The following is a 20,504-nucleotide window of genomic DNA, read 5'->3' on the forward strand; positions in this document are numbered from 1 at the left end:
GGGATGTACTATATGGATGTTTTTCAACTGATATGGATGACCTATAATTACCTTCCTCTTGCAACCAATAACCAAATAAAAAAAAAAAAAAATTTGTTTTTTGTTTCAATTCCACACATGTAGTTTATGTGTATCTAAGGATGAAAACGCTTCAGACACTTTCTCTTTAGTAGAGCAGTTTGCTCTTTCAAATAAATGATTTGACATAATTTGTCCAATTAGACCTGCCACTTTTTCCATACTATACTCAATACAAAAATAGATTTTTTATGCAACAGAAAGCCTATGGCTGCATAATCTGTAGATAAAACACTGATAAATGGAAAAGGGTTAGGGTACAGGTTATCTTTAGAAAACTTCCTGCAGTTTTCAAATGCCTGTTGAATCAGCCCTATTGTAGGTGGAGCTTTTTTTTTTCTTTTAAGCAAAAAAGTGAAGCAAAGTTAGCTACTGCTGCTTTTGCTTTAATACACTGTCATGGTGATGACAAGTTTTGAAGTGACTTCTGTCATTCAATGTGTTAAAATTCTGTAGTTTCGTCCATGAACTCTGTGGTTTCCTCCATTTTTTTAGTCTGTTTGGTCTGTTGCTCCTCCAGAGCAGCTCTTCGCTGTCATAGCATATCCAGGCTAGAGAGAGCAGACAGACTATGTGAAGGGCAATCTGCCCCTCCACGCCCAGACCAGTGGCATGTCCTGCCTCGCCGAAACCAAGCAACGTTTCCTGCATGCGTGTGCACGGGCTGTCTGCCATGCGTACATCCAACCTGTCAGCTTTCCCTAGCCCAGATGGAGAAAGTACAGCTGGCAGTCCACTGTATAACCGCCACCGCTGGCTGTTTGTAATACAAACCACCACAAAAACATAGACACAACCAGAGAATATTTGATTTACAATTTGATTTGATCTGATTTGACTGTAGTTTTTCTTCCTTGTCTTTTCTTTGTTAGACGCAAACCAACCTTTAGACAGCATAACGCCACCCGCTATATTGGCAGAATTATTGGTCGATTATGTCATTACTTGAGTAATAACTATCGGCCCTATAAACATCGTGCATCCCTAATATTTGTTGTAATACAGTTTATGGATTTAACCATTATCTCAATCAGTGGTGTCCTGGGTGGCATTTATTGTCTTGGGTGTGAAACAAAGACACACACCCAGTAGAACATTTGAACAGGTGGGGAGAAGCAAAGCACTGTGTCTCTCTCTCTCTCTCTCTCTCTCACACACACACACACACACACACACACACACACACACACACACACACACACGCACACACGCACACACACACGGACAGACAGGTGGACAGACAGGTCTAACTGCCCCATCCATTTGCCAGCTGTTGAATATTAAGCAAGGTAGGTTCAAGAGTAAACACTGAGCCAAAGTAGTGTTGTGATGAGATAACACACACACAATGTGATTTACAGAATTTAAACTTAATTTTTAAAGCTTCACATGAAGGAATTGCAAGAGTAATGGGATTTTTTTCCACAGCAGAGTCTGTCTCATCTGTCTGTTTAATCTTCATTCCTCCTCTCAGTGAGGTCAGCGCGTCAGCTCTTCTTCTTGTCTGATTTGCCAGAATCTTCCTGTCAAATCAGATTCTTCAAATTACCTGTGACGAGACCTAAACCTAGACCTAGACACCACATGAATCAAACACAATCACATGCAGGAATTAAAAAAAACCCACATAATCAGCTTTACATAACATACCTCAAAGCCTCTGAGAAAGACTAAAATGGGTAAAGTAACACAGAGCTAAAGATTGCGACCAAATGGTTGCATTTTGCGACAAAAATCTGAGACTTGATGTTACATTTAGTCGCGCATGTGTGACCAGTGAATTTGCCAGTGTTTCTTTTTAACACTGGTACGTGGAAGGGGCGAATCAAAGAATCTGGAATCTGGAATCACAGGTGGCAGGCCAATGTATGTATGAGTGGCAGGGATTGGGGAATGGAACTGCAAGTGGCTAATGTGTGGAGCGGCAGGGTCCTATGGTTGTTCTGAGTGCTGAAGGGGAAGGTTTCACTTGCAGAAAACAATGGCGAAATGAACTCGACGCTTACCACATATTCCACCAGATATGTGTCAGCTGCGTTACGTCTCCACCGAACCAGTGGAGCTGATAGGTTTCGCTCTAATCTATGTGTCAACTTCAACCAGGACCGCTGCGGCAGTCCGGAGCCCTCTAGAGCAGATACGCAGGACTTCTATTTCAGCGGATGCTGGAGCACAACGCAGCATTTAAGCTGAATTTAGCGCCGAGAAAACAGGAAGTCACACACCGCAACAACAATATAACATCTGGTTACTTTTCAAAATAAAACACTCTGCGTTGCCGCCATCATACAAATCTCAAAAAAAGCAATAAAAGCTCTTCTACTAATTCTTCAGTCAGGAACATTTCGTGTTGTTGTGTTTCTAACACATACCCATAACTGCGGTCGTGAGTGATTATGTGATTATCGCGGGAACTCCTCAGTCTTGTGAAGCCAGTTGTCAACAGTACTGCGAAAAAAGGACATAAAAAACTGTTTCCCTGAGGAATGGCTGCTTGAATTTGACTGGTTAAGGTATCTCAGAGAGACAAATTCACAAACTGCAAATTTGCAGTCGATACCCGCAACATGTGGGGAACACGAAATAAGAAAGTAAGAAAAGTTAGTCTGAAGTTTGGTGATCAGGTAATAGATTCAAACATCAGCACATGTTAATGGATCACAGCCAGTCTGAACACCTGCCCCTACTCTTGTCTAATCCCTGCTTAATCTTTCTAAATCTATGGTCTAACCTCAGCCTGATGCTGCCCAAACACTGTACATGATGGATCAAGTCCAGTTCTGAGGTGTTATGCGCTGCATCAATTCCTTTAATCACAAAAGCCTCAAACCCAGACATTACACACTGTAAACAACAGACTACATTAACACTGATACATCTTCGCAAATACACTGACAAATGTCAATTTAAACTGAATCAGGCTACATATTAGCTACATTTCTACCTGCTCCACACTGATATGTTAAAATTATACTTAAGTGATGCATTGTAAACCAAAATGATCTTAAATGATCATAGTATTGTATGTCAGGGGATCATAAAAGGCACAGACACTAAAATGAATTTTGGATTCTATGCTCATGCCAACCAAGATCGGTAAAATGAAAGGTTTACTACTGTATGATAACAAATTAATTTTCGTATCTCTGGGGGTACGAAGTCCCAGGTGTCCTCATTGCAGATATAATAATCTGCAGCCGTGAGCAGATTGTCTCTGCTATACTGTACATAAGCAGCCGCTAATGTACGCAAAAAAACAGACAAAAAGCACACAACAAAAGCAAAGTATTTATCAAAACTTGAAGAGTGCCGGGCCGCTGCGTCTGGACACGCCACCATCTTGGACAAGGAAAAGGATAAGAAACTGTCTTTCATTAAAGTGGAGAACGTACCTGGAGTTTAAGGATGGTCAATAACGGAGGCCATCCACTTAAAGGGATAGTTCACGCTTTTTGAGGTGGGGTCATACAAAGTACATATCTATGGTTGGTCTGTTCCCTACTGTAATCACCGATCAGCGCAGCCTGAGTTTGGAGAAGCAGAGAGCTGCTCCAGCCCAGACGCTCAGCTTTGTACTGCAGTGAACAGGGTCCAGAGAAAAAGCTAAATAAACCACCTAAAATAAGGGTCACCTTAAAAAATCTATAACAGTTCAAGTGTACGTTGTATGGGGAAAATTCACACTGCTTTACATCGCTGTCAGACCTGCCTTTCTTTTGGCACTACATCTTTGTCAACCGTAGAACCTCCGTATCCCTTTGCAGTTGCACTAATGCGTAGGGATATGGAGGTTTGACGGTCTGTTAAGTTTTGTTTTTATCGAAAGTAAACCTCTCGTCCAGCAGCTGGGCCTCACACCGTCTTTCGCCGCTCGCAGATCGCCTCTTGCCCAGTTGCACTAATGTGTAGGGATACGGAGGTTCTAATATGTATATTGCAAACCTTCAAGCTAGAGAACTAAAAGTCAGTGTATCAAGGAAAAAGGGGAGAATGAGGAAGACAGATTGAAAAAAATTAAATGTTGAGTTGATAAGGCAATGCACACAGCTAGAGGGAGAGGAAGTGAGATGGAGTGAGGTAAGGGGGTACACAAAGATCTATTTATAAATTGTACCTTCAGACCAAATTTTAGCGAATTTCCTGTTTATCCAAATAGGAAATATTAAAGCTGGAAATCCCTCAAAAATGAAATCATCTGTATTCAACCTGAACTGCTTTTCATTAAGTAAGAAGATCTGCCTGTGAGGTGAAATATTGAAGACTTGTAAAAAAGAAGAATAATCTGACCTTAATCTTGGAATTTTTTTACAATAGCAAGTTTGAGATCAAAAAACGATCTGATTAAAGATTAATTAAACAGATGGTTGTTGGATAGTTTAGTACTGTCATCAAAGGTGATGCTGGCTGGTTGTGTTGGCCAGTGTGATAACATGTTAGTAGCCTTAGTTGTGAGGCTTTGTGTCACACACATGATACGGTTAAATTATTGGAAACTGGCTGGACTGAATAGATTTTGTTAGACTCAAAGTATGTACAGTGAGAGATAGATGGAGGTAGAGAGCAGAAGACTGATGACTGTGTGTGTGTTTGTGTGTGGCAGAGAGAGAGACACACACAGAGAGGGAGGTTCACACAGCTGTAGCAGTTCAGCTCAGCAATTGTTTATTCGCCTTATCTCTGTCTCCATGACAGCAGTATAAACCCAGTTTTATTGGCTAAACTGTGTTCAGCCTGACTAAGTCTTGGTTGTGTGTGTTCTTACATGTGCATGGAAGGACATTCTACAATTTGTGAAACAGCTGTTCATCATATTTGTGTGTGCATGTGTGAGCGTGTGTGTTTGTGCATATGTGTACGTGTTATTCTCTTTGTAGTATATTTCCCCATTATGATTCCACTACAGACTGGCAGTATTTATTTTAACTAACTAACTTTAAATGTATTGTAATCATGTACGCATGTTTTAAATGTATTGGAATCATGTACACTATCATGATTTGCTATGCTGAGGTCTATTCATCAAATTTTTTCTTTGTCAATAAAAACCTAGAATTTCTGCAACAACGTAAACATGTGTTGTAATTCAAAAACTGATCCAGTTTCACAACAGCAGGTTCATGAGGGCTATGAAGTGAAATAAATGCCATAGGCGGCTGGCTCAGAAGACTGAATTTCAGCCATGTATTAACCAAGTTTCAGGGTTCCAGACTACCTTCTTTTACTAGGAGCACAGTGGCCCCTAGAAAATTATATATATATATATATATATATATATATATATATATATATATATATATATATATATATATATATATATATATATATATATATATATATATATATATATATATATATATATATATATCTCAAATATCGTATCTGGTGGAATACTTGGTAAGTGTTCCTAGTATGTGCAAACTGTCTAGTGTGTTTTTTCAGATCAGCTCTTCTGACTCTAACGGAGACCTTTTTACAACACATATCGGCAGATAACCATATAACAATGAGCTCACACTTAGTAAAACGGTAAATGGACAATACATTTCTACACTGCTTTTCCAGTCACTTCACATTCATACTGATGGCAGAAGCCATGCAAGTGACGACCTGCAACATGGGCTGCAGTATCTTGCTCAAGGATACGTTAATGTGCACCTGGGGGAGCCGGGGAATCAAACCAGTGACCTTTCAATTATGGATGACACATAACATTCTGAGCAATAGCCACCAGCCTCCAGCTCCCACGTGTGCATATTTTTCAAACAATCTAGGTCACACCTGTGATTCTCCAGTTAAGAATTAGAGTTAGCTGACCCTAATCTTAAGAACTTTTATGAGTAAACATCGTGGAAAAAGTCAAAGGGGTTTAAGACAAGGATACCAAAATGTTCTTGAATGAGTTTAATGTCTTTAATGGCAAGATGCAAGCTGTTGGAATCCAAATCTGATAATTCCCTCTGAATGTACTAAACATAACTAGCAGATAAGACACAGAAAATTCACAGATAAGCAGAAAACTGTGTAGTAAAATATAGTTGATGATAACCCAAGGAAACAGGGTGGTCAAAACAGACATGAGTTTTATACATCTCACATGGGAGTTATTCATTCAAATCTACCCACAGTAATTAGCACTTCATCACCACAATTATCATTGTATAAGCGTGAACAAAAGTTGAGTACTGAGGAAATAAATGGCAACAACTCAGGAACTTATCCAGACTCTTCCACCATAGGTTAACTGATCCGAGTCTAGAGCTGAAATAATAACTCGAGTAACTCGAATAATTTGATTACAAAAAATGGTCGAAGCGAAATCTCTGCCTCGAAGCTTCGTTTAATTCCCATCACCCGCGTTATGAAGCCTGCTTAGTTCAGGGGTAATTTTACCACACCAGCTGTTATTGTGGACACACACTACTATGTTCAGAATTGAGTTAGCGCAATGGCAGAGAGCCAAGAAATATATGTAAAAGAGAGAAATTGTCCAAAGTTTGGGATCATTTCACACTTAAAAAAGAAGATAACAAAGTACAATGTGTGTACTGCAAAGCAGAACTTGTGTACCACAACATCAAGTTGTTAACTCCAGCTCACCAAGCGTCGCCGACACAAGCTAAGGTGAGATGTTAGCTAATTTAACATAGCCCACCATCACTAGTTAGAACGTATGGTATTTGTAGAGGCTATAGCCTGTTGTTGGTATGACTAGATATCATGTTAAGATGTGGAACCTAATTTGTGTTAAATTGCGAGAGAGTAATAGCCTACACCAAATAACTCCTTTCCACACACACACACACACACACACACACACACACACACACACACACACACACACACACACAAACACACACACACACTTGTCTCTCTCACTCTCCCTAATGCACGCGTGCACACACAAACAATCACACACCCTTACTCCTAGTGTTAGGTTACCACCACACCATATAGGCTTACTCCAGACAATACTAATAGGTTATTTGGTAGTTATGGTTAATGCTGCAGATGCGCAAATCTACAAAGCCAATTGCTTGGTCTGTTTAATCAGCCTATCATTTCCATTATGCATTATTTGGTATTGTTGGTATATATTGGTTGTTCAATAATGCTAAATTATTTTTTATTAGATAATTCGATTAATCGATGGGATAATCGGTAGAATATTGGATTCTAAAAATATTTGATAGCTGCAGCTCTATCCAAGTCATAGTCACTAATACAGTTTACACACACACACACACACAGCCACACACAAAGAACAATACAGCAATGATTGCAGTATGTGATTTGATTGCAATATGTTTGTTTTGCAAATGAAATCTTGATAATTAGTCTCTTCTGGCAGCACTCTATCTCCACCCATCTGTTCCACTTGGCATCCCTCCACCAACCAGGAGTCCCTTAACGCTCCATCCCCATGATTCAACCAACTAAGCTGGCGAGGTGCTCAGAGGTGGGAATGACAGCCAACATGGACAGACGGATGGACAGATTGACTGGTTGTGTTCCGATAGATAATTAGATGAGATGCCGACACTTTGGCTGATTAGAGAAAAAAAACTATAGGATGGGACAATGGGAGTGTGTGATAAAGAAAAATATCTCAGAGAAAAGGCCAATGGATAACTGTTGAGATGATGTAGTGTATATATTTGTTGATAGATATGACTGAATTAACAAAACACTGCTTGTGTATTTCAAGCTTTAAAGCAGTTTGCATTAATGTACACTGAAAGCCATTTTAAATAAACTGACAAATCTATGAAAATCCATTTTATTAATCGTGATTGATAGATATTGTCCTTGGCAAAATGGCAGTACTGCACTGCAGTATTACACTCTTTATGCCAGGACTAAGCGGCAGTGATCATAACATACAGTAAGTTTAGTCAGCCAACTCATGTGGAGCAGATTTATTATTACATGAAAACAGAGTGTCTACCCCACAGATGACACCAAACCCACCACCGAGTGTGATGGTTCTAGACATCCAAGGTGAATCAGAATTAGATCCTACAGGTGGATGCTGAGACGGAGGTGGGGCGACAGAGACATAGGAAATGCGACATAGGCAGGACCTATGTTTCCATATGAGCTGTTTTTTTTTGTTAAGGATGTATTGGTTATGTGTGGCCCTTAGTACAATATGTGCTAAAGCTGTTTCCCTGAACTTGTCTGAACACTGTCAATCTTGGAATACTTTAATTTCCTACAACAAGCAGAGGAAGCCTGCAAGCAGAAAAAGATGTAGACCCAATAGATGTGAATGAAGTGTGCTACACTGCCCCCTGAACTTGTTGCTTGTTGCTGTCATGTGTCAATGTTCGCAAGCTAGCAAGTAGCTTGCTTGTTAAAGACAATGTGTAAAATTACCAGGACTGTCGACAGCCAGTTCCAAATAATCTGATTCTTCAGAGTCATATGTTTCCAATCTTATCAATTCCTTTTATCATTGCCAGTGTGATTTTCTGACAAGTGCATATTGCAAAAACAATGACATCAAACTATTGTGCCTATGCTAGGTTAACTGATATGTTTTTTTGGTTTATTTTCCATTTATATTAATATGAACCGGCTCAGTAACTAGTAACTAAAGTTATCAAACATATTTAGTGATGTAAAAAGTACAATATAAGTATAAAGTAGCAGCAAAAGTGAAACATTGTGCTACCCTGAGAAATGTATGTTGCGTTCCTTCTGGATGTCTAGCTGCTGTACCATTCAGCTCTGCCTCGAGTCAGTGGTTCATTTTATTTGTCATGATTTGTTCCCTTTTGTGTGCATGAAAACACCAGCACACAGCTGGTACAGTGTGAAACTGTGCAAATCTGCCAAAACCATTCAAATAAATTGGAAAGGACTGTACCTTATTTGTCCACTGAATTATCAATATAATGTGATGTGGTGCATCAAGACTACCCAGATCGAACAGAGCAACTTGTATTTCAGCTTTGTTTAGTTACATTTTCAGTGAACTATGCGGAATATGTAAGGGATAACGTATAAAACGCTGGTCATTATCCTAATTCAGTCCTGACTTATTTTCCCAATAATGGCGGCGTTCAATACATTATCCCTTACATAGTTCTTACTGATGGCTTCTATCATTCTGTCCTCTCTTTGCACTTGTTACTGTTTCTTTTATTTTCTGAGCTTCTCTACATTCTTAGATCTCATTCTGTCCCCTGACTACTTTGCAAGCATTGTCTGCTCTTGTTAAATCTATATTCTTTTTCTTTACTAAGGCCGACCCTTCTCCTCCCTGTTCTCTCTTCCTTTCTATTTGCTTTGGAAATACCTCACCCAGCTTTCACAATCATCATGTTTACATTAGTCTCTCTCTCTCTCTCTCTCTCTCTCTCTCTCTCTCTCTTTCTCTCTCTCTCTCTCTCTCTCTCTCTCTCTCTCTCAAACTCCCTGATCTATCCCATCGCTGCTCCTCCTGCTTTCTCTTTCTTTCACAAGGCCACACATTTAATTCAAGAGTTATGGATATCAACTGTTTCAACACAAATATTTGATATTGCTGTGTAACAATTAATTTACTTCTGTATTAAATGTACTGCTCCTATTAACATCTGTGGATACTTATGATGAGCTGTGCCAATCAGAGCTGAGCATGTCTCACTCACTTCTGTTCATCCAGCCTGCGGTCCATGTGACTGAACTGCGCTCAAAACTGCGATGCTGAACTGGCCACTGGCCACAGAACTACACTTTTTTTTACATTTCCTTTGTTAACAATAAGAAGTGCAATACAGCTAATGCCAATTTAAAGTTTCTACAAATCAAATCATGCTGTAGAGGTCATAAGACAAAGGATGTAGTGGAACACTTAAAGATTACTTAAGTCTTTATGATCACTGAGTGATTCATAAGACCACCATGTAAAACACAATCAACTGACTATGACTGACAACTGTTTTGCAGTGATTTGAGATTACCAGACAGACTTTCATTCAAATATCAAGAAAGACTGGTAGACTATGGCCCCAACCATGGCTATGTCTTTAACTTAAGTTCTGTAACCAATTAATAGAACATAAAAAAACAGCAAAAAACGCTGTCTGGGTCAGTCTGGAAGTTAAGCAAAAGCCTCCAAAAAAGAGGGAAAGGCTTATAAAGTGACAGGTTGATTATTGCTAAGGCCTCTTTCAGATTAAATGCTCTTAAAACGGACAAAAACCTCACAGTAATACCAAACTGCCTTACTAGATGTCTGGAAACAACTATTTGCTATGTAAAGATAATAGTGGAGTAAAGCTGTCCTGAGCAGAGAGTGGCGTCACACTCCCTTTATGTGTATCATAATTATTATTATTATTATTGAGCTTTTTCTGTGTTGTTTTGGATAGCTAGTCTGGCCATGCATGCATATTAGTACATGTTAGTGCCCACTCCCATAGGAACTGTTTGACGGCCCTGTTTATAGACACAGGCAGCAGGGTTGTGTGTGTGTTCTGATTTGTCACTTTTGAGAATAAACACCAAAGTCAAAACTGCATGTGCATGACAATAGGTCTTGCTCACTTTCAACACTCCAAAAGTAGCCCAAGTCCACTAGAAAAGCAGCTCTAAGAATTTTAATTCAAATACTAAATATTTGATAAGTTAATGCACACAATTATTCTACAATTTTTTAAGGGTGCAACTAATAATCATTTATAATAATAACAATAATGATAAAAACAACAACAACAATAATAATAATAACAATAATTATAATAGTACTAAACTGTGAAGTTCTATTCATCCTTTTGCCAATTGTGTTTAAAAAAGAAACGTATTGACTATCGGGATTATTAGTTGAAAGGTGGTCCAGTTGGATGGTAAGCATTCAAAGCCAAAGATTTTAAACTAGAGCCAGAGATTTACATCTTGGGTCCCAGGTACAGTTTGGTGTAGGCACATGAGGTATGGCTGGTTAAGGTAAGCGAAATATCAGAGTCTCTGTTAAATGTCATAATTCAAATCGGTGTTTCCCATTAGGAAACTAGACTCTGGCGGCCCGCAAAATCTAATTTGCCACAGTCTCGATGCAAGAACATTTTTAACTTCATAAGAGCACTGAAGATCGCTAACATTTTGTCAGTGCTTCAGCAAAGTGTCTCTCACCCACACTCTCTTTCTGCTCTGTTCCTCTTCTTTTTCTTCTCTTATTTTGGTTCTTCTGTTCTCCCTACTTCCTGTTTCTCTACCGCTTTCCTCTGCTGTACCTGTCTCTTTACCTTTTTATACAACCTCTGTTTCTCTGTTCACTCTGTTCCCCCACACAGTAATATGATCTCCTCTATCAGGTCTACAGAGCCATGAATCAAAAGACACAGAGAGAAATATAGTACAAACCTTACTGGCCCCACCCCCACTACTCTCTCTCTGTCATCCACAACATCCCTACCCCCATCTCTCTGTCTGTCTGTCTGTCTGTTTGTCCTCCTCTCTCTCCCTCTCTCTCTCTCTCTCTCTCTCAATTCATCTCTCTCTCTCTCTCTCTCTCTCTCTCATCCCCACCCCCAACCACATAACTGCCTCCCAGCCTCTCTATCTTCTATTTCTCCCTCCCTCCCTCTTTCTGAAATAGTTACACTCACTGACAACAACACAGTGCAATACTGCATGAATCTGTGTGCAGGGCATTTCTGCACATCATGTTAGAAGCAGCATGTTGGCAGTGAGTCATTATACATGGGACAATACTGAGTGTTAAATGAAACACTGTAAATAACTACAATCTAATTCATGAAGACCGTTAATTTCATATTATGTTCAAGTCCAATCAGCACTCATTGTCAGAGTCAGAGGTCACACCAGCAACTGGCACTGAATCAGATGCTTCCCCAAACCCAGATAACATGCTGAATGTATCTAATTTATGATAATTGCCTAGACTGCAGGATAACTGGCCCATATTTTGCTCATATGTGTCTCAGATCTGTTGTTTTTCTTTTCCATAACAGTGTGAACAGCACATAGGATCTCATCTTTGTTCAGATGTAGTTTGGGCCACTTTCATCTGTGGTCCTAAATCAGATGCAGGTCAGACTATTTTTTAATCTGAACAGTCACTGGAATTCATGCATCTTTTAAATCACTCAAGATCAACATTTATCACAATATGCAGTGGCTGGAGTCACTCTGTGAATACAAAACCTGATCACAGCTGAGATGGACAGTGAGGTTTGAGACAACACAATCATAATACAATACAACCCAACTCTTAGTTGTTTTTTCACAGTGGTGGGTCGCCTGAATTGTGTGTCTTGATGCTTGAGTCTTGTTGAAGTTGTCAGGTGTATTTAAAAGTATCCATTGTATCAAGTTCCCTTACTGTGCAAATGACAAAAAACACTTTGAATCTTGAATCTTGAAAACACAATTATAAATGTGGCTCTCTTGCTCATTTTCGCGCTTGCTAACAGCCAAACCAAAAAACGGATCTATGCAAAAAATCTAAATTGAGCACTTACGCTTGCAGTGTTAACACAGCCATAGTGAACTGTTCAACATCTATGCTACACCATACATCAATCAAAAAGCATCCACTGAATGTTTTTTGTTTTCCAAGCTCTTTCTGGATCCACAATTCATTTGAATTTTTCACAGCTACAGGCAGCGACTACATTGTTTTTGTACATTACACTACAGCACTTAGACTTTAAGACAATACTGTCCCCCAGTGTTTTCTTTAGCAAATTTTATCACTGAGTGTTTTGTGCGTTCACCTAGTTCAGTGGAGCTAAGACTTTAACAAACCAAAGGAAAACACTGTAGTAATAATGTACTATTAGTACAAGGTTTGAAAGTGGTTAACTTTAACCACACCCTCACTGTGTTGTTGCTAGGTCTAACAGAGGAAAACCAGTCTGTGACTGCTGCGGTGAGGGAACCATTAATTAATAGAAGGTTTGCTCAAATAACCATCCTGTAAATAGTCTGATCAATCATTAAATTGTTCACCAGCAACAAGTACGTTTTGACAGTATATTCTGATATTACCCAGCCAGCTAAGTCCATAACAGAGATATGCGGAGAATAAAGTCACCTTAGAGTGATGGGTATTATATGTTGCTATTTTGGTTTACATCCAAGCTTCAGGTATAGCTCTCTGCCCTCCTGTGTGGGAGAGTGTAGTGATTATGTTTCCTTTATAGGCTTTAGCAACATAAATAAATATACATGACATGATAATAAAGCTAAGTGATATGTATCTGAAATTGAACTGAAAGACAGACAACTAATTTACTGGTAACCTAGAGCAAAAAAGCAGATTTTACATTCATTTACATTTTTTTCTGTTTTAGAAACTGAAATCAATGTTCCTTTGAAATGACACAATGAGCGTGTTCCATTTCATCGTGTGAATACTAAAGACAGCTTATAAATCTATGGCTTACTTTAATAGATGCATTCATCAGCTGCACCTAGTTAAATAATTAAGTAATTTATCACTGTCAAATGAGCATGATCCCGAGTCTGCACACAAACACCCATTACCATGAGAAAGTACTAAGATAGATAGATAGATAGATAGATAGATAGATAGATAGATAGATAGATAGATATTCAGTGTCATTTTACAACCACATGATTCACCCATCCTGTTTAAGAGAGTTAGACGTTGGGTCCCTAGCAGCTGCAGTGAATCTGACCCTGACCTTTGGCCTTGCTCTGGAGGAAGAAACACACCAGAGCTTCTCAGACACCACATTAAGCACCACAAAACAGAAATGAGAGGCACTGCAGCGAACTCATTTTTAAGCATACCAACAAGGTGTGCTTTTCTCACTATTCCTTGCTGTGTATATCATTCTAAACATAACTTTTCTGACTGTGATTTTAATGAGGTGTGTGTTTAAATGTAATTACCTTTCGATTATCAGTGTTTTAACTAAAGGTGTCATTACATCACCGACAACAAACTGGGGGTCAAATTACAGCCCGTGAATCCTCCAGTGAGGCAGTGTGAACCAAAGACGTGGTGTAGTTCATCCTCAGCTGTGATGATAACCAGAGCCTGATACTGCAAATCATCGCCGCTGAATTGGCAGGACAGGACGAATAAATACTGAGAGAGACTGAAAGAAATCGAAATAGGGCCCCACAAACGTGCCTCTCATCTCGACGACACGGGTAACAGAAGTAGCCTACGTAGATCCCCTCATCCCTTTCCTTGCCTACCTTGTTGGTCCCAAAGGCCGGGTCAGGGTAGGAGAGCTGACCCAGTCTGGAGTGGTCTGACGGGGCCAGAGACTGAGGAGGAGGCGGGTAAACAGTTACATCCATGGCTGCAAATACATCCAATTTTTTCCGTCTGTCCTTGTCTCCCTGTTCCTTTCTTCTCTCGTCAGTGTGTATATCAGCAGGTACTGAGATAACCTTCTTTAAAGTTGGAGGGTTTATGGCTTGTGGGCAAACAGAAACCACCACGGTCCGATAAAAGAAGCGTTTTCAAGCAGATAAATTGTGGAAATAAGTCTGGAGGCAGTAAAGTTCAGGTCGGTTCTGTTCTCTCCACACCAGCGTTCAGGCTCCAGTTACTGCTGCTGTGACCATCAAACTTCCCGGTAAACCAACTTCTGTTTAAAACCACCTTCAGAGGCAGCGGTTCACTCTGAGAAGCGTCGTGTTCCCCCTCCCGTTAACGCTCCGTGTGTCCGGTGGTGGCGTGTGGCTCGGACAGGGGACGTTGCTGGACCCTGTCAGTCCCTGGTCGGGACTTTGTCTTCTAATGGTCCTCCGCTGCTGCTGCCGCGTGTATCCTCGGTGCTGGGGTACCTCGCGGACCAGTCATACAAAGAGCTGCGTGTGCTGCGAGTGCGCCACAACGACACCGGATGTACGTTTACTCACAAAATAAGAGCGCACATTCTGTCAGGAGAAATAGACAAAGCGAGCATCAGCACTTCACGCCGTGCTTGAGTCCTCACAATAAACAACGTCTTGAAGACGCTTTAGTAGCGCGTTGCTTTAAAATACTGCCACAGAAGTCTTCTCAGCGCGCGATTTTATTTTGTTAGACACCGACATTTGACAGAGGATGTGGAGGAGCTGGACGGCAGAATGTGCTCCATCTAGAGGGGATGGCGGTGTCAAAACGTCCAGCCAGGTGTTTCTGCAGCCTAAAGAAGCTCTTTCAGTCAAAGAGATGAATGGATCTTTTATGGATCAACAGTCACCCTTTAACAGAAGCAACAAAAAAAAAACAATTTGATTTATATATATATTTTTTGATGCGTCTGCTTTTCATTGTGCCAATACTGCACACAGCGTGCTTCCCTAAACCCCCAGGTGCAGTGTGTGGCGTTTGGTCTTTGGTAGTTTGTTCTTCAACCACAGCGCACTACAATATCTGTAAATCCGCTGCTGTTACTGTATTGTGGGGCAGCAGATAGTTGTCCCCACAGCAATTTCTCTCACCTGGCAGCCTAACGGGTTAATCGAGCCAGGGCTCATTCTGTCTTGTGTTTTTGCTTGTCATCTTAGCATCTAAATTCCTGCATTAAAACAGACGTTTCTGCTCATGCTTCAGATTTTTAGCCACCAGCAGCTTTGCTTCTCTACCCGCTCCCATAGGTCGTTGAGCCACATCTTCGTCCATGCATGTCGACAGTTCCTTTTGCGATGCAAGCTTCCTTTTTACTTCCAGTACAAGAAGGAAAGCCAAAGTTAACCTCTCTTCCCCCTCTCTTCCTCTCTCTCTTCTGTGTGAGGTGAGCTTGGCTTGGGGTCATGGCAGAGGATCCACGGTCATCAGTTTACCAGTTCCTTCCAGCTTTCTCCAAGCAGCATCAAGCTCTGAGAGGCTGCTGAAGAGCCATCTGTCCATCAAGCTGGAGTTAGACCCTTGCTTGCTCCTACACTGAGATGTAGAGCAAGCTGTACGTGGTTGTGAAATGTATGCAGGTTTCGTATCTGGACCAAACTTCAAATGTTTGATGAGAGTCCAGCCATGACCACATGGGCCAATATACAGTCATAGTCAAAGCGCCACATGTTGGACACAGGAAATGCCGTTTAACCCCTTCCTGCACTGTCAAAAACACAGACAGTTAAGAGATGCGCACACAATGGGCCGGGTATGCGACACGCCATACCGCATGCCCCGACGCACGTAGACTGCAAGGGCCTGTTCATCGCTGCGTGCAGCTTTAATTTTTGACTTGTTTTTATTTGATTTTGATCGTAGACAGCCTCTCACATTCTTGATTATGCAAGGAGGCGTAATACACATTATTATTCTTCATGTCCACATTTTGCACCTGTACTTGTAGTCCTGCAAATGTACTGTGCCAAAGCACTCTTCTTCCAACGCACTGTTCAGTAGGGAACACTTGAGCTTTTCAAACAATCTGGACATTTGAGGTGAAATGTGCTTGGGCACAGTATGGGTTGCCTAATGCGAGTGTTCGATGACATCCCGGGAAGACTGCATTGTAGTACATTTATTTTACATAGTTTGTTTTTATTCCACTCAAACCACAATTGTTTCCTCTGTAGATCATAAATTCCTATGCAGAAGATTATAAGCAACACAGAAATGTGATGCATTTGAGTGTATTTTTAAAAAGTAAATATAGATTAAATCAGTATTGTTATCTTGTTGATACATTAAGATAACATCAAAGTTAATAAGTTCAAGTGTGATGCATACAAAAGTACATTTATATAGTTAATCATGTTTGATTTTGGTCTTTCTTGACTCTGACCCTTTATAGTCCCTTAGGCTCATTCAAAATCTTGTCATGCTTCAAGCTTTGATTCACTCTCTGAAAAATAATACAGAATAGCACAATTCAAAAGTCTTATAATCATCAAATTGATTCAGATAACAACATAATCCATGAATGATTTAATGTGGAGAAAAGCAGTGTGTGCGTATGAGAGACTACTGAACACAAACCACAGTAGAACAAATGCTGTGGTCTGTTGGCCGGATGGTATTTAATGACAGAACAACACAATTATTATGTAGAGATAAATACATGTTCACAGAGGCACATGCACATAAACAAAGAGATTCAGTCTTATACCCCCCAACACACACACGCACACACACACACACACACACACACACACACACACACACACACACACACACACACACACACACACACACTCTTCAGTGATTCACACACATACAGTACACTTAAACAGATGGTCACATATGCATATCAAATATAAAAACCCACTCACACACAAAGCACATCCAGACATTTTCTTATATATGCATTTCTATATGATCCAAACACATGCACACACTCTGTAAACATGACCATGGGCACACAAGTACATAAAAATGCACTTTACACACGGCAATGTTTAAACACACACAAAGAGGTGTCATAAAATGTTTATTCTGATGCATTCTCAAAGACTCTCTCTCTCTCTCTCTCTCTCTCTCTCTCTCTCAAACACACACACACACACACACACACACACACACACACACACCACAAACCGGCCCACATATACTTAGTGAACATACATACAGTGTGCTATCCGCCCATCCCCCACATACACACATACATATATATACCCCTCCCTTCTGAAAAAAGGCATAATTCACTTCAACATTCTCCTCCCCCAAACACAGCTCCTCTCTATAAAATTGCAAACACACACACACACACAGTATACACATGCACATGTGAACTTAACCAATCACACACACAAAAACTGAAATTCTGATCTCCACATACACCGACACATGCAAACACACAACTGCAAACATATACACACCATGTGCTGCACCATCTATGCATGATATAAACAGTAACACATGCACAAGCACACACACACACAGACTCTCTCTCTCTCTCTCTCTCTCTCTCTCTCACTCTCTCTCTCACTCTACCGAACACAGTTCTCAGATTTGCATGGATGAGATCTCCAACATATCTGATGGGTTGAAATAGTAATGTACTGTAGCATCTGAATGATGTGTGTCTCTTCGTGTTGGGAGATTGCATTATAGATTCATAGTGCTGCAATCTACTCCAAGGTAAAAAAAAAAACAGCCAGCCCTTCAGGTATTACAGCTTTCCAGTGTGAGGGAGAAGATGCAAAAAACATGAGGAAAACAGCAACAAGGAGGTTATTAAGCCAACCGCTGGGTAGAAAAATATGTATTTCCTGATGTTCTCTTTCCAGAATAAAGAGCAAAATAGCATATTCAAAAGGGTTTCTGAGATGATATATCATATACAATAAGGATTAAAACTGCAAGCAGTGATGAGTGACACAGAGGGGGCAGGAGACCATTCATGCCTGCTTGCAATTATGATTGTGGAGCTTGTGTTGTATTGTATTCTAACTAATATGAGGCTATTAGAAAGCTATGTATTTCAGTGTGATTCAAATGTAAGAGTGATACTGTAGTGTATGTATATCTCTCTGTAGGTAAGTGTGACTCCATGTTGTTAATGCTGCAGCATGTCAGCAAATGGAAATATTCTGCATGTTTTGTGCAAAATTGTTTCACCATTTCTCCAAAATTCAGCCTGACATATGTGTTAGCTAGAAACTCTGGGTTCCCCACTAGAATTAATAATAAAGTTCTGTGGGTTTGAACAAAGTTTTGATGCACTAAGTCTTAGTGGCTGGCTGCAGTGTTGGTTGGGCACACTTGCAGTGGAACAGAATGGTACTTTAATGCCATATATGATGAAAAAATGTACATTTGAGTTTAAGACCACCGAAATGGTCATAAGAGTAAGATCTAATGTCACCAACCCAATAAACACCACATGCTTTATCAGCCACAGTTATGTTCTGCTACACTTCAACAATTCTCCAGTAATTTCCAATCAGTTTATGAAAACAACAGTAGCCTAATGTGACAACTGTCAAGTTTCTAAACTGCAGGCAATTCAGTAGTTTAGAAACTTATTGGTCAAAGATGGTCTGATTGTTCTGACCACCACATATTTTCAAGTGCACACTGCTATACATTTGTTCATTTGTCACGCAAGAACTGGTTTTTACGACGTTCACCACACTTGTGTATGGCACTTAGGCCTTAAAGGGATATTCCAGTGTAAATTTAATCCATGATCCATCACACCATGACATCGAGTAAGACCCACCCTCGTGAGATCAAGTTTTCCGACCGCTAGCTTACGTAGTGTTAGCAACCTCAGATAAGACCGCACAATAACAATACACTGCAGTCTATACCTCCACCAAGACACCACCATTAAAAAGCCACTCATAGCCACAAATAATGCTCAGAGCAGCGCCAAACTTAAGCAACAGTACAAATAGGGTCCCAGTACATAGTTTGAGGCATCAAACATCTGCTAGCTTTGCTGGATTTCTATTGAAAAGACAACACAACTCACCACTCTCCTGCAGCAGCTTGCTCGTTGTGCGGAAGCCCTGACGAGTCGATTACCGAGAGCAGTAGAGTTCCGCAGCTCAAGGATGAAAATGTATGATTATTACTCCAAGGAAATGTAATCAGAGTTCATATGTGTCCTGCCTACCAATTAATAAGTTATTGTCAAGAGCTGACAGGGAAAAGAACGGAATTGAGCTTTCTAACCGCACTAACTGTAATCGAATTTAGCACTTATTTTCAGCTATTTGCATGTTATTTGCCATAATAGCGGAAATTGGTATCAGTGGATACTTTCGCTGAAAAAATCCCATGCAGCACACCGTTAGCTTCACCCACCTAGATATTCTGTTTTTACAGCCAACTGTTGTAGAATAAAAGACAAATCTCATTATAAAACATATCTAGCTGATAACTGTAAAAATGTATTCAAATGACCCTCTTTTTGAGGTACAGTAATTCTATCTCAACAGTTCTAGGCTTTTATTTTGTGAGATTAAACAATCTATTTACAGTAAATGACTGTAGTTTTATACTGCATTAAAAAAAATAAAAAGTTGTGATAATTGCTTACAGAAACATAATTTTACTTTTCATACACATTACTTGACAGTAAATAAAATCAATTATATCCAATATATCTACATAGTTTACACATTCATTCACATTAATGTATGAGGTATCCATTGATCCTTTTAACCCTAACCCTTTGACAGTAAATAGAATTATATCTACAATCTTCTCACATTCATGCATGGGATTTATACAAAAAAATATACAAAAACCACAAGGTCTATGTAAAAGTACTTTTGCATCAACTACTTTTACATTTAATATATACATTTTTCTGCAGACATTTCCCTGTAAAGTCCAATCCATTCACTGCAGATCCCTATTTGAGATGTCTGAGTTTTCAAGACAACCATGAATGATAAAATTACCTTTTACTGCTTGCTTTACAAAAAATGTAATTTTTTAAAACAATGTTATCTTTAAAATGTACAGAATTAATATTCCACGAAACAGCCATGTCAAATTACTATAGTGTTGTCTGAAGCTGATCACCAAAATAAGAGCTCAAACTGAA

At 39.8% G+C, this 20,504-nt stretch overlaps 1 protein-coding gene across 3 annotated transcripts in view; it reads right to left on the bottom strand.

Moving 5' to 3' along the window:
- tox (thymocyte selection-associated high mobility group box) overlaps positions 1–14,885 on the bottom strand; it is a 53,862-nt gene extending 38,977 nt beyond the window's left edge. For 2 of the 3 annotated variants that reach the window (XM_037084987.1, XM_037084988.1), the window contains exon 1: positions 14,260–14,885. In XM_037084987.1, coding sequence (XP_036940882.1) covers positions 14,260–14,364 — 105 coding nt within the window. In that variant the 5' untranslated portion in view covers positions 14,365–14,885. The remainder of the gene's footprint in view (positions 1–14,259) is intronic. The other variant, XM_037084986.1, reaches the window with a different exon arrangement.
- Between the last annotated feature and the right edge of the window lie 5,619 nt (positions 14,886–20,504).

The sequence above is a fragment of the Acanthopagrus latus genome, chromosome 21 (assembly GCF_904848185.1).
Source record: "Acanthopagrus latus isolate v.2019 chromosome 21, fAcaLat1.1, whole genome shotgun sequence".
Classification (NCBI taxonomy): domain Eukaryota; kingdom Metazoa; phylum Chordata; class Actinopteri; order Spariformes; family Sparidae; genus Acanthopagrus; species Acanthopagrus latus.